This window comes from Aquarana catesbeiana, linkage group LG01, assembly GCF_042186555.1.
Source record: "Aquarana catesbeiana isolate 2022-GZ linkage group LG01, ASM4218655v1, whole genome shotgun sequence".
In the NCBI taxonomy this organism is placed as follows: Eukaryota; Metazoa; Chordata; class Amphibia; order Anura; family Ranidae; genus Aquarana; species Aquarana catesbeiana.
The window spans coordinates 164515779-164529500 of NC_133324.1; the positions used below are offsets into that span (position 1 = coordinate 164515779).

The following is a 13722-nucleotide window of genomic DNA, read 5'->3' on the forward strand; positions in this document are numbered from 1 at the left end:
CTTCCAATGTCATCAGAAACATTCACTTATTAAGAAGAGTAGGAACTGGGGTCTATAATATATAAAAAAAAGGGGTCATTATTTATATATATAAGTGGGTTTATTTCTAAGATAGCTAAGGGAATATGTGCTTGTTGTTTCACCAAATTTCCTGTTATTTTAAATGCTCCTCATTGTCATTAATACATATATAATATGTCAATTTAAGCTAGCCAAGAGAACCCGTGCCTGTTGTTTCACTATTTCAATTATCTTAAATAACCCTCTTTTTTATTAATACCTCTGACTACTAGAACATGGGGTCTTAAATGCCCCTCATTGTCATTAATATATACATATTATATTATTTTAAGCTAGCCAAGGGAACCTGTGCCTGTTGTTTCACTAACATTTCAGTTATTTTAAATACCCCTTTTTTTTTAATACCCCTGACTAGTAGAACACGAGTTCTTAAATGCCCCCCATTGTCATTAATACATACATAATATGTCATTTTAAGCTAGCCAAGAGAACCTGTGCCTGTTGTTTCACTACATTTCCTGTTACTTAAAATGGCCCTCATTGTCTTTAATACATACCTAATATGTCATTGTAAGCTAGCCAAGAGAACCTGTGCCTGTTGTTTCACTGTCATTTCAGTTATTTTAACTACTCCCATTTTTTATTACCCCTGACTAGTAGAACATGAGTTCTTAAATGTCCCTCATTGTCACAAATACATACATTATATGCCATTTTAGGCTAGCCAAGAGAACCTGTGCCTATTGTTTCACCAACATTAAGGTTTTTTTTTAAATACCCCTCTTTTTTATTAATACCCCTGACTAGTAGATCATGGGTTCTGAAATACAAAATATGTCATATCAAGCTAGCCAAGCCTGCCGTTTCACTAAAAATGATGTTACCTAATTGTTACTTAAATGTCCCTCTTTGCTGAGAATACTTCTGACTAATAGGCCATGGGGTCTGTAATATAAAATAGGTCATTTTTAAGCTAGCCAAGCCTACCTGTGCTTGCTGTTTCAGTAAAAAAAAACGATGTTACTTTAAATGGCCCTCTTTGCCATGCCTATGACTGATAGGGAATGGGTCTGTACTGTAAAATATGTCATTTTTAAGCTAGTCAAGCAAACCTGGTCCTGCTGTTTCACTAAAATGTTCATTATTTTAAATGCCCTTCTTTGATATTAATACCTCTGACTGGCAGGACATGGGGTCTGAATTACAAAATATATAAATTTAATCTAGTCAAGCGAACCTGTGCTTGTTTTGCACTAAAAAATGAGGTTACATTAAATGCTTTTTTATTAAGAATACCTCTGGCTAGTAGGATATGGATATCGGAAATACAAATATGTCGTTTATAAGCTAGCAAAGCGAACCCATGCCTGTTATACCACTAATATTCTACTTTAAATGCCCTTTTTGTTAAGAATACCTCTGGCTAGTAGGATATGGGGGTCTGAAATACAAATATGGGGGTCTGAAATACAAATATGTCATTTTTAGGCTAGCCAGGCGAACCTGTGCCTGTTATGTCACGAAAACGTCTGTTACTTTTTAAAGCCCTTTAAGCTAAATGGGTGTTTGCAACAGGGACAGGTCCTCTTAACGCCCAGCGCAATAAAGCACTACTTTAGTAAATCAGCTCCAATGTCATTTTATGTGGAAGATGAAAACAGGGGCATTTCTTTCTGTCACCATTCAGCTCAATCACGAAGATGCCAGATTTACAAGGATTGGGTGCTTTATGCTCTTGAATAATTGAACTTGGATTTACCAGTCAATCCTCGTTGCATTTTTTTTTCTCCCCCCTATGTTGAAAATTATCCTCCCCCCCACTTATGCACACTACAACTTTACAGCAAACTTGTTTTGATTGCTAGTCGATTGGGAATTTACTGAGAGATTCCCCTCCCCCCCCCTTACAACCCCATCCACCAGGCTCAAGTGATGAAAACAGCATTTTGAAGCATAATTTAAAAACGACTTTAGCAGGGTCTAACTATGTAAAGCTGGCACTGAGCTCCCTGTTTGTGGTTTTCACATGGAGTCTCCGGAAAGTAGTTCCAACCTTTTGTACATTGGACTCCATCCAGGGGTTAGGTCATGACCCGTGTTTCCCCTTTAAACGTTATTAATTTATGGAGCTCACATATGACTTAACCCTTTCTGCTCCCATGCTGTGTAAAGGGCTGTAATGGAAGGGATGCAATAAGAAATCAAGAAATTAACTAAAAGTGATTACAAGACTGCTATAAAACAAATGAGCATTAAAAAAAAAGTGTTATATTTTACTGGATCAGAATTAAGGATTTTAGTGGCAGTTGTTACAAAAAGACATCCTTTGGTGGTGTCATTGATAATATTGTTCAATTTAAAGTGGAACTTGAATGTAATCTGAAGACTTTCTCCTGGATATATCAGTCCTGCCTCCTCTCCTGTCTATAATTCCCCCCTCCCAATGCTATTTACCTGATTGCACAGTTTATTCAGTTTATTGACATAACTGTTTGCTCTGAGTTTAAAGTTTCTGGGAACTACATGCAGACACATACAAAGTCCTGCATCGCCATGCTAGATTTTAATCTCCAACTGCAAAAAGTGCATTATGCTGATATAGGACTCAGATCACGTTAACATCACTCTGTATTCCTAATACACTGTGAGATCTAAATGTCTATACAGATGAATATTACAAGCATTTATATTAGGCTGATAGCTAAGCAAGCAGCCTGAGAGCCATGCATAGGGTAAGCTAGCTGGAAGGACTGTCGGCTCCCCCCTAGTGCAGTGTTCAGGGAATGGATGTGTGCTAAACCCAGGACTCAGGCCTTAACAATCTCCCCTTCCTCCCAATAAAATATACATGCATACATTACATCAACACTACAAAACACGTCTGGATCATTACATACATCTGAAGACTGATTAGAGGTTCTGAATCGTCATTTGTTTTATTTGCATTTCCAGCCTTGGGCTAAAAAATAATTATTTAGGGAGTGATCTGCCAAAATAAATTTAATTACATCAAATCTTTTCATCCCGTGCTTTAGTAATATCAAACCGAGATCATCTTTTCATCATTTTTTTTTTTTTTTTTTTTGCATTCCTTGTTGGTTTTTTTTTTTTTTTTTTTTTTTTTTTAAGATAACACCAGGCTAACCTTTATCGACTGTGAAGTTTTTATGATGAGTTGTATTTATTTACTTTGCCTGTTATTGGAATGTGTCGTGTGTTATTCGCTTTTTGCAGAGGAAGAATGATATAGCTTACATCAGATCTAACTTTTTATTTTCCAGTTCACACTCTTTGAAACCAATTTGTCACAGTTTCTTGTCTCGATTTATTTTAATTTATTTTAAAATATCGACTGGGAGGGAGACAAACCACCCTGTCCTCTTGCAGCAAGCCTTATGCTTCTGGCAGTCCTTGGCAATTAATAGGTGAAGCTTTATAGGTGCTGTTATGGTCCTCATTTCCAGAGGTCAGATATAGTTGGTGTATGGGAGGGAGAGGACATGGGTCTGTGTACAGCATGGCTACAACTGCCTGGGCTGAGCTGTAAACAGTTCCTGGCCACAGCTAAGAGGCAGCATTCTCTTTAGTATATACCCTTCCTTTATTATATCATTTTACTAGAAAGTGTCAGATGTAGGGTTCCCCATCCAAGCACTTGATCCCATAGAGAAGTGTGGATTTTATGCCTCCATGTAGCTGGGAAACCTGCAGAGAGGGTTGATTGATTTAAGGGGATCACGTGGTGTGTTTTATAGCCATAAACATTTCATGATTTCCAAATTCAGCATGAAATATATGCTGGCAAGCCTGGTGAAGGGGGTGCAGTTAGTGCCTTAAGCTAATGCCTACATCTACCTTCAACTAAGATGTCTTTTACACCATCATAAGAGAGCAGAACAAACCTACAATGCTGCATTTGGCTACAGAACTGGCTGCATAGGGCTAGTACTATTGGGCAAAAGGGGGAGGGGGGGTAGGACTAATGAATAGGACTGGTCGCTGGTTTATGAGTGTCTGAGTGACTGAGTGCTTCTGGTGTCTAGGGAGTACATCACACTGCATTATTCTGATTCTTTATTTATTATACTCCATGACTGTGAACTTGGAGAACTGGTATATATACTTATGAACTGGTGAATCACCTAGTGCACATTGTATAGTAAAATTAAATCACTCCTTAAGCCAAGATCCATCTGCAAATAATATTTAGATCTAACTAAGAGCATTTTTTTTACATGCAGTCAGGTCCATTTTTTTCTTTTATTTATTATAGTTAATGACTGTGAACTTGGAGAATAGATATTTATGAACTGGTGTATCACTTATTGCACATTGTATTTGAAAATGAAATCATTTTTTAAGCCAATGTCCATCTGCAAATCTGATTTACTAAAAGAGCATTTTTTTTACATGCAGCCAGGTCCAGAGTTTTTTTTATTATTATTGTTTTTTTTCTTTTTTTATCATTTATTTTTGTTGTTTGTTTTTTTTTTGGTTTTGTTATTTTTTTTATCAGCAACAAATTGACCTGGCCAGTGTAAAAATGACTTTTTTAGTACTTCAGCCTTTAATTTCTTGTGATTTTTTTTTTTTTTTTTTTTTTTTTGAATGATGTGACTACAAAGTCCTTGTACCGTACTAACTGTGTGCCCTGTCTGTCTCTCCTCCTCCATGGTGGGCTCCTATGCAGACGCCTGTGGCCTTTCAGATGCTGCTCACATTGAGAGTCTACAGGAAAAGTCCCAATGCGCCCTGGAGGAGTATGTCAGGAGCCAGTACCCCAACCAACCGAGCAGGTTCGGCAAACTTCTTCTGAGGCTGCCTTCCCTGCGTACTGTATCCTCCTCAGTCATTGAACAGCTCTTCTTCGTCCGTTTGGTAGGTAAAACCCCTATAGAGACCCTCATCAGAGATATGTTATTATCTGGAAGTAGCTTCAACTGGCCTTATATGTCCATCCAGTGTTCCTAGAGAACAGCCAGAGAGACAATCCTTGCGACAGAACTCTGTGCGAACGACCATGGTGTGGACGTAGACACAATACAGACAAAACTCCTTGGGATGTGAACAATAATGAACTCCGAGTGTTTTGGGGAACACAAAAAAAAAAAAAAAAAAAAAAGGACCAAGGGGATCTATGATTAAAATATGCAGACAAGAACCCTAATGGATGCGCTGTGGACTGAGATGGATTTATTATGTACAGGCGACAAAAAAAAAAAATTACAGACTTGTGATAAATCCTGTGTGTAGTATACACATGCACATAAGCACCACGAACAATTGTTGTTGATTTTGTAATATACTAGTCTTTATTTTCATTTTTTTTTTTTGTAAAATTGAAAACATTGTATGCGCATAAAGAAAGCAAGGCATAAAAAATTAGGGGGAAAATAATTCAAAATAATTATAAAAAAAAACAAAAACAAAAAAAAAAACAAAAAACTCGTCCTGTGTCTATGTATCTATATCTGTTTTGTATTTTTTTCTGGTTCTAAACCAGGGTTCCTGTAATTCTCTACTAATAATTTTTTGATATAACCCTTTGCTTCTTATAAATGAGTGCGATATATGTTGTCCAAGCTTATGTTCTTCAAGAATTAAAATTGAAGTGAGAATTTAAAACAAAAATAAAAGACTTTAGCAAAAGATGGTGGTTTATTGCTGGACGGTCATCACCAAAAAAAAAAATACCCAGATAAATTTAGGGGGTCATGTAATTAGATTGGATAATTGGGGGGGGGGGGGGGTATGTCATGATACTGTAGCTTGTAAAGTTAGGTTACACAAAAAAAAAAAAAAAAAAGAAGAAGAAGAAGCTTTGATGGTTATCTATGATTATATGATCCATAGGGACACACATACTTTGTCTTAACAGGTTTGTTATTGCTTTTGGATTGTGCTGACTGCTAATTGTGTGATTGTTGGATTCTGTCGCTGGTTTGACTTTTTTTGTGCGTTTGTGGGCTTTAATGCGACATATGAGCGCTATTGTAGGGGAAAAAAAAAGAAGGCGAGTGTAATGGATACAGTTATGGGAACGATGAGAATGGTTGAGAAAAGGCTTTTCACAAGCTAACAATGCGCTTCTTAATATGACCCTATTTCTTTTACTACCTATTTGAGCAATCGTATTATTTCCTGCTCTCCTCTCTCAGTGTAAAGGGTATTCCCAATCTATTAATATAGATATCTTACCCGAGGTTTTTCTCACTGGGTGGTAGAACTATGTATGCCATAGGTCTCATTGTACTGCGGCTGGTAGGATGGAGAAAGGGAGATCTGTGCATTCCCTTGTTCCCATCCAGCACACACACACAATTTTTAATTTAGAAAAAAAAATCGCTTCTATAATAGAGCTCCTTTGAAGGTAAAAATCTTCCCCTATGCTTTCTGGCTCCTGGTGCAGATCTCTGTAACAGCTTTGGGCGCATTAATGTTTTATAGAATGTGAGACAGATCTGTTAGAACACATACTGCCAAGGGAGCCCTTTCTCAACGTATTAATAACGCTGGATCTTTAAAAATAACACCCGGAAAGGAAGGATTTTCAAGCTGACGAGTTATTGGCAATGGTTTTCCTCCTGTCAGCTGCTGTTCAATCTACAAGCTGACTTTTTTTTTTAACATTAGAAAATATATGGGTGTCTACACGTTTGTGTTGGAGCTTTTACTGGTACTCTGCTATTGTGCATCTGTTAATCTCTACCACTGCGCCCAAGTAACACTGAAATGTCTGCGACATTTCAAGCAACCCGGGCCAAACTTGGCAGGTAGATGAAGAAAGTGTGCTGGAAGGATGGAAGGCTGACGTCATGGAGTGGGCTATGGCTGTAGAATAGAGAGATGGCACATCAAAGTATTGTTCAGATTGAGATATAATCTTGGGAGGCCTGCACTGATAGCACCAATACTGAAGTGCAAATTAGGCATTTGTCTCATAAATAGAAAGCCTGCAAATTATTCAGCAAAGGCTGCGTTTTGTCTTTTGATGCTATACAAGTGAGCTTGATATACTGCGTGTTGTGTAGGCAGCAACACTTTGTCATTTTCAGCATGGGCTTGGGTGACTCTACATATATATATATATATGTATATATATATATATATATATATATATATATATATATATATATATATATATATATATATATATATATTATATGGATATAGCTTGGGTGACTCTCTCTCTCTCTCTCTCTCTCTCTCTCTCTATATATATTATATGGATACAGCGTGGGTGACTCTCTCTCTCTCTCTCTATATATATATTATATGGATACAGCGTGGGTGACTCTCTCTCTCTATGTATATATTATATGGATATAGCTTGGGTGACACTCTCTCTCTCTCTCTCTCTCTCTCTCTCTCTCTCTCTCTATATATATATATATAGAGAGAGAGAGAGTCACCCACGCCATGAATATATATATATATATACACACACACAGAGAAAGCGAAAACCTATGCAGACTTTGTCATGTTTGACTATATATATATATATATATATATATATATATATATATATATATATATATATATATATATATTCTTCTTTGCCAGACTGTCATGTTCAGCATTGGGCTTTTGTTACTCTTGACTCTCCCCTCTTTCTCTCTCTCCCTCTTTCTCTCGCCTGTACCAGAATTTTTATTTTCATCTTGGGTAATATATATACCCAAGCTGAATATATATATAGCCTGTACTGCTGTATTGACTTAGTCATGTATTTACATATAAATATATTAGGCTTTCTCTCTCGCTCTCTCGCTCTCCCTCTCTCTCTCTCTCTCTCTTTATATATATATATATATATATATATATATATATATATATATATATATATATATATATATATATATATATATATATATATATATATAGCCTGTGCCACTGTATATAGGGGCAATATCATAAGTCTCCATTCCACCCATTATTCTCAGAATTCATAATATAGCCTCTGTCCCCATACCCATGCCTATAGCTATAAATCCCCATACCCCTCAGCATTTATTATAGCCTGTGCTATTGTATATTATTGTATATAGGCTATTCTATAAGTGCCCATACGCCCATGATACTCAGCCTTCATTATACAGTGCGCTTCTCGTGTTCTGAACATACTTTTCTGTTGTTTCTTATATGTGTTGCTATTTATCTATTTCTAAGAACACGTATAATCACGTCCGTTTGATGTTACATTATGAGTTCCTTTCCTAACTAGTGAAGCTCTTTCATTTCTTATTCCTTATTATTGTGTTGGTGTTCTCTTTGTTCATTTATCCCAGCAATTTTAATTTGTTCTACAACGTATAATCCTGTCAATACTGTAGTATGGTATTTATTTATTTATTTGTAATTTTTTTTTTTCCTATTTCATTTTTTAACCTAGGCCACTGAGCTGCCAATAGTGAGCTGGTTTGTGTCTTCCAGCGGCTCTAATCCATATTCAGATGCTGATTCTTTCCCCACTATGGTGTATGACGATTATTGATGGCCTGTTCTGCTCCCCCAGTACCAGCCAACCCACTCCAGATAAATATTTAGCAGTACTCGTGCAAATTGGAAGGTTACCCAGCTGATTCAGGGATTTACTTCCCCAGCCTCCTCTGGACGCTTGGATTATATTCTGACTTTGATAAATAGGGCAATTTCAAAGCTGTCCATGCTGAAACCTCATGGAAATGTGTCAAAGCTCCGCCGCCCGTGATGTGGGGAGACACACGGCTCCGAACTCCCTATGCACAATGCACAATGACTTTTATCCGTCATTAAACATTCTCTATGTATGTCTGTGCCCTTTATTATTAACCTGATTTCCTTACAGGTGTGCTGCGGCAGGCGTTGTCACCTGCTGAAGAAAGTGGCGCACGTGTAGCCCAGCATTGTGCGCCAATATAGCGCACCATTCATTGCATTAGCTCACATCTATGTAACTGCTGTGGGTAAACTATACATTGCAATGACAGGCTGACATTATTGTATGTTTTAAATGTTCTAGTTGTTCATATCTTGTACAAACAACCTTTCATATTTAGGACAGTGTAAAGGGGGGGGGGGGAGATGTTCTCCATTTTAATCATCAAAGGAACGAATGTCATTTGTGGGAATGTAAAATGATAGCTGGAGTATTTTTTTACTCCCCCCTTCTGTATTCTTTTTGGTAAATATGGGAACAGTACTTGGGAATGTGCCAACTGGTGTAGCGAATTGATGTGAGTGGGGATTTGTGGCGTCAAGCACCAGCCTTGTCTGGTTTGAACTGAGTGTTTTACTTAAAGGGGGAACAAACCCAAAAACAAAAATGTATTAAACTGCATCTCAACAATCCCTAGATGTGGTGACTGCATTCATTTTTCCTTTATTTTTACCTGGTGATCCTGCCAATAAGTCTGTTATTTTCCATCTTCCTCTAACAGACCACACTGTCCAGCAAAAGTGGCAATTCGAGAGTTGAGACAAACCATTTAACACTGACAGGGGTGCTTACAATGATCTGCTTTCATTCATTTGTGTAAAACCTGTGTCCTAAAAGGAAAAAAAAATTGTTGCAGTAACCGATTAAAAAGTGTTAGCTGGAGTTCAACTTCAATGCTTGTCCAGTCAATCTAAATCTGCTATTACATCTAACATCACCCTCTCCCCAGATTGAGGATACTGCTGTCTAAAGAGGGTTCATTTGTTACTCCATAGAGTGGAGCCACCCTACACAGAAGTGTATTACTGGTCCCATCACCAGGTGAAAATAAAGGGAGAAAAAAAAAACTAAAAACAAAACAAAACAAACAAAAAAAACAAAAAAACAAGTGCAGCCACAATTATAGTAATACATAATTAATGCATTAGGGATCTTTAAGCTGCAATATATTATTTTTGCAAGGGAGGGAGGCGACTTTACACCTCTTTAAGAGAAACTTTTGGGAGGGGAGAGATGTTGATATATATATATATATATATATATATATATATATATATATATATATATATATATATATATATATATACTAAAACTGGGGATTGCAAAATCTTGTGCAGCTTTACACTGGAACCAATCAGCTTCCAGGTTTTATGGTCCAAGCTTAATTGAACAAGCTAAAGTTAGAAGCTGATTGGCTACCATGTACAGCTGCATCAGGTTTTGTAATCTCCAGTTTTAGGAAATGAACCCCATATTGTAATAAAGATTTCCAGTCTGGAGGAAGCAGCCATGGATGCTGTGCATTAGCAGAGTGGTGGATACTGTCTATTATAATCACAATCCAGTTTCTATAGGAGTTTTGTGCTTGCCTGTAGAAGAAGCTCAGTGTTATCCTATGTGTACATGCACATTATAGGACGTTAAGGCTCCATGCACACTTGCAAAAAAAAAAAAAACTTTGATTCTACAGGCATTTAATGTTTTTTTCACCTGCCTGTAGAAGCACTTCTGTTATATTCTATGAGTCTTTGCACATTATGATGACTACAGGCATTTTCTGACAGGGATGTTCAGAGGCAGGAAAAAAAAAACCCTTTTGGATTGCATTTTCTGGAGAAGTTTAGGAGCTGTAAAAACATAAATGGTTCCTAAACTCCTGTTATCTCTTTGGCCTCATGTACACTGCTGCTGGTAAATGGACGTTTAGGAGCTGTTGGGTGTATTTTTCAGCTGCCCCTAAACTCTCCTCTATGTTAACCTATCAGTACAAGTACACAAGGTCTTTGATAGTCATTTAGGCAGTTGAGTTTAGAAGCATTTTTTGGAACAGAAAAAATGCGTCAAGGATGGATGTTCAGAGGCATTTCAAATGCCTGTAACAGCTTGTAAACGCGGTATCGCGCGTTTAGTTGTGTTTCGTTTACAGGCGTTTTTCATTTTTGGCTATTTGAAAAATTTTTTTTTTAATGCTTCTAAATGCTAAATGCATTTTAAATATTGGTTATTATCTGTCAAAATATAAATATTTCAGGAAAGGTTGTAAAAATGTCCAGTGTACATGAAGCCTAACATGCACACTGGAACTGTCTTTGCACATTATTTGCACATTATGACTACTACAGGCGTTTTCTGTCAGGGACGTTCAGAGGCAGAAAAAAAAACCTTCTCTATGGTGTTTTCTGGAGAAGTTTAAAAATGTCAGTGTCTCCTAAACTCTTCTTATGTCTTATCTTCTTATCAACATTTTTTAGTAAAAATGCAATGCAGTGTGAAATGCATTCTGGTTATTTTAGGAGTAAAACTTTTGCAGAGGGGCTGTGTAGTGCAAAAAACGCCTATAAACCAAAATTCTTAAACTCGCATAGACTCACCTAAACTTTGTACAATATGCTTTTTATTTGTGTCTTTGATGCCACATTTTTTAAGCTAAAAATGTTGACTTTTTTTCTGCTCTTAGTGTGCATGGAGCCTGAACTTCAAGTTTCAACGTTTTTTTTAGTTAAAAAAAGGTATGTTGTCATTGTACATCATTTCCTGGCTTCTTCAGAGGAGTGTGTAGTGCAAAAAATGCCTATAAATGAAATGCTCTTAAAGGCTCCATGCACACTAGGAGCAGAAAAAAACATCAACGTTTTTAGCTTAAAAAACGTGGCATAAAATGAAATGACACAAATAGAAAGCATATTGCACAAAGTTTAGGAGAGTCTATGAGAGTTTAAGAATTTTAGTTTATAAGTGTTTTTTGCACTACACACCCCTCTGCAAAAGTTTTACTCCCAAAATAACCAGAATGCATTTCACACTGCATTGCATTTTTACTAAAAAACGTTGAAACTTGACGTTCAGAAGAGATGAGGAGTTTAGGAGAGACTGACGTTTTTACAGCTCCAGAAAAGGAGATAGAGAAGTTTTTTTTTCCTGCCTCTGAATGTCCCTGACAGAAAACGCCTGTAGTCATAATAATGTGCAAAGACACATAGAACACAATAGAAGAGGCAGGAGAAAAAAAACAAACGCCTGTAGAATCAACGTTTTTTAAGTCCAGTGTGCATGGAGCCAAACTCTCATAGACTCACCTAAACTTTGTACAATATGCTTTCAAATTGTGTTATTCTGCGTTTGCATAGAGCCTAAGGTATATTTTGAGATAAACATTATAGAGGCAGAAAAAAACCCTTCTGGATTGTGTTTCTGATTGGAAAAAAAAGTAAAACTCCCCTAAACTTGTCTAGACTTTGCACAAAAAATGCTCTATTTATGAGCGTTTTTTACTCCCAAGAGAACAGACTTTTTTTAAGCCCAGTGTGCATGGAGCCTGTGAGTGTTTTTTTTTACTCCCAAGAGAACAGACCTTTTTTTTAAGTCCAGTGTGCATGGAACCTATGGGTGTTTTTTACTCCCAAGAGAACAGACTTTTTTTTAAAGTCCAGTGTGCGTGGAGCAAGACATATTTTAACTTTGAGTAGTTAGCATTTTTGTTTGGAGCTTTCTGGCAGAAAAAAAAAATGCAAAACTCTCCTAAACTCAGCTCCATGCACACTGGTATAAAAAGCGTTGCTTCTATGGGAGTTTTGTGTTCTGCCTGTAAAAGCAACTCAATGTTATCCTATGTGTCCATGCACATTAGGATGATTACAGGCATATTTTGAGCTCAACCCTTCTGGTTGGAGTTTCTGATTGGAGCTTATTGGCAGAAAAAAACATAAAACTCTTCTGAACTCGTCTAAACTTGCTCAATATTAGCTTTTTTTTTTATTTGCTCCCAAGAGAACAGACTGTTTTTTTAAGCCCAGTGTGCATGGAGCCAACAGTGTAAAAAGAGAAATTTTAAGTATTCCTAAATTGCCCTGCAGCAAGACTATCTTTTTTTTTTTTTTTTTTTTGGACTTGAGGCTGACTATTTGTATCTAACTGCCATTTGTAAACTCAAGTTTTGTCTGAATTTCCCCTCCTGGTCAGTGACCCCCCAGACATACCGAACTAGCTTATATCATGACACTGATGTACAATCCTCCTCTCCAGAGGTCAAGTAGAGATTTATTTTCTGCATTTCCTGATCATGAAGACTAATATGAATTGCACAAGATCTTGCAGCTTGCTTGCTCCCCCCATATGATGATCCTGGGTATAGACTGTAATGTAACACGTGGTTTTGGAGGGGGGGGGGGCCCTAATAAAAATCTTGTTAAACTCTTTGCTCAGGGTACATGGCGTCACCAGGCCCTTTTACTTAGGAAGCCAAACAGTTTTATTGGTAAATGAGTTAAAGTGCCATTTCCCTGTGTCGTGTTCCATTCATCAAGCCACAAGTCCAGGCTCTCTAACATGAAACTATTTGTTTGCTTACACAACCAGCTGGGTGCAATTTCACGTCTGAGATATCTATCTGAAAGCCTCCCTCATTTATTATCCCTACTTGTCAGGAAATCTGCTCCCCTAACTTTTCCTTTCTCTGGATGGCCTGGGCTCCTAACCTGTTAACTCTTTCCCTCCCAGCCAGTCAACACTAATGTTACATTGGAGCATCCCTTCTTATGTCCTCCCTGTAGGTTCATATTCTTCACAGCAACCTGTCGTCCACGACCCATAACAAAGACAGGAGATTGTGCCTGAATATGTATGTTCAATGCTTGCAGCAGTTGTGAGCAGGAGATGTAACATGCTGTGTTCTTATCAGCAAACAATGCAATGGTCTGCTTGTTACTCCCAATCATTTGCTGGGAAAAATGATTATACTTGGTATTGGTGTGGCTTGTTGGGTGCTCTGTGCTAATATAGATATG

General features: G+C 37.3%; 1 protein-coding gene across 3 annotated transcripts in view; it reads left to right on the top strand.

The window, feature by feature from the left end:
• NR2F1 (nuclear receptor subfamily 2 group F member 1) overlaps positions 1-11159 on the top strand; it is a 17108-nt gene extending 5949 nt beyond the window's left edge. The window contains exons 3-4 of one of the 3 annotated variants that reach the window (XM_073624508.1): positions 4712-4899; positions 8414-11139. In XM_073624508.1, the coding sequence (XP_073480609.1) occupies positions 4712-4899; positions 8414-8515 (290 nt within the window). In that variant the 3' untranslated portion in view covers positions 8516-11139. Of the gene's footprint in view, positions 1-4711; positions 5671-8413 lie in introns of those variants that run through there. The other 2 variants (XM_073624510.1, XM_073624509.1) reach the window with 2 other exon arrangements.
• The last annotated feature ends 2563 nt before the right edge of the window (positions 11160-13722 follow it).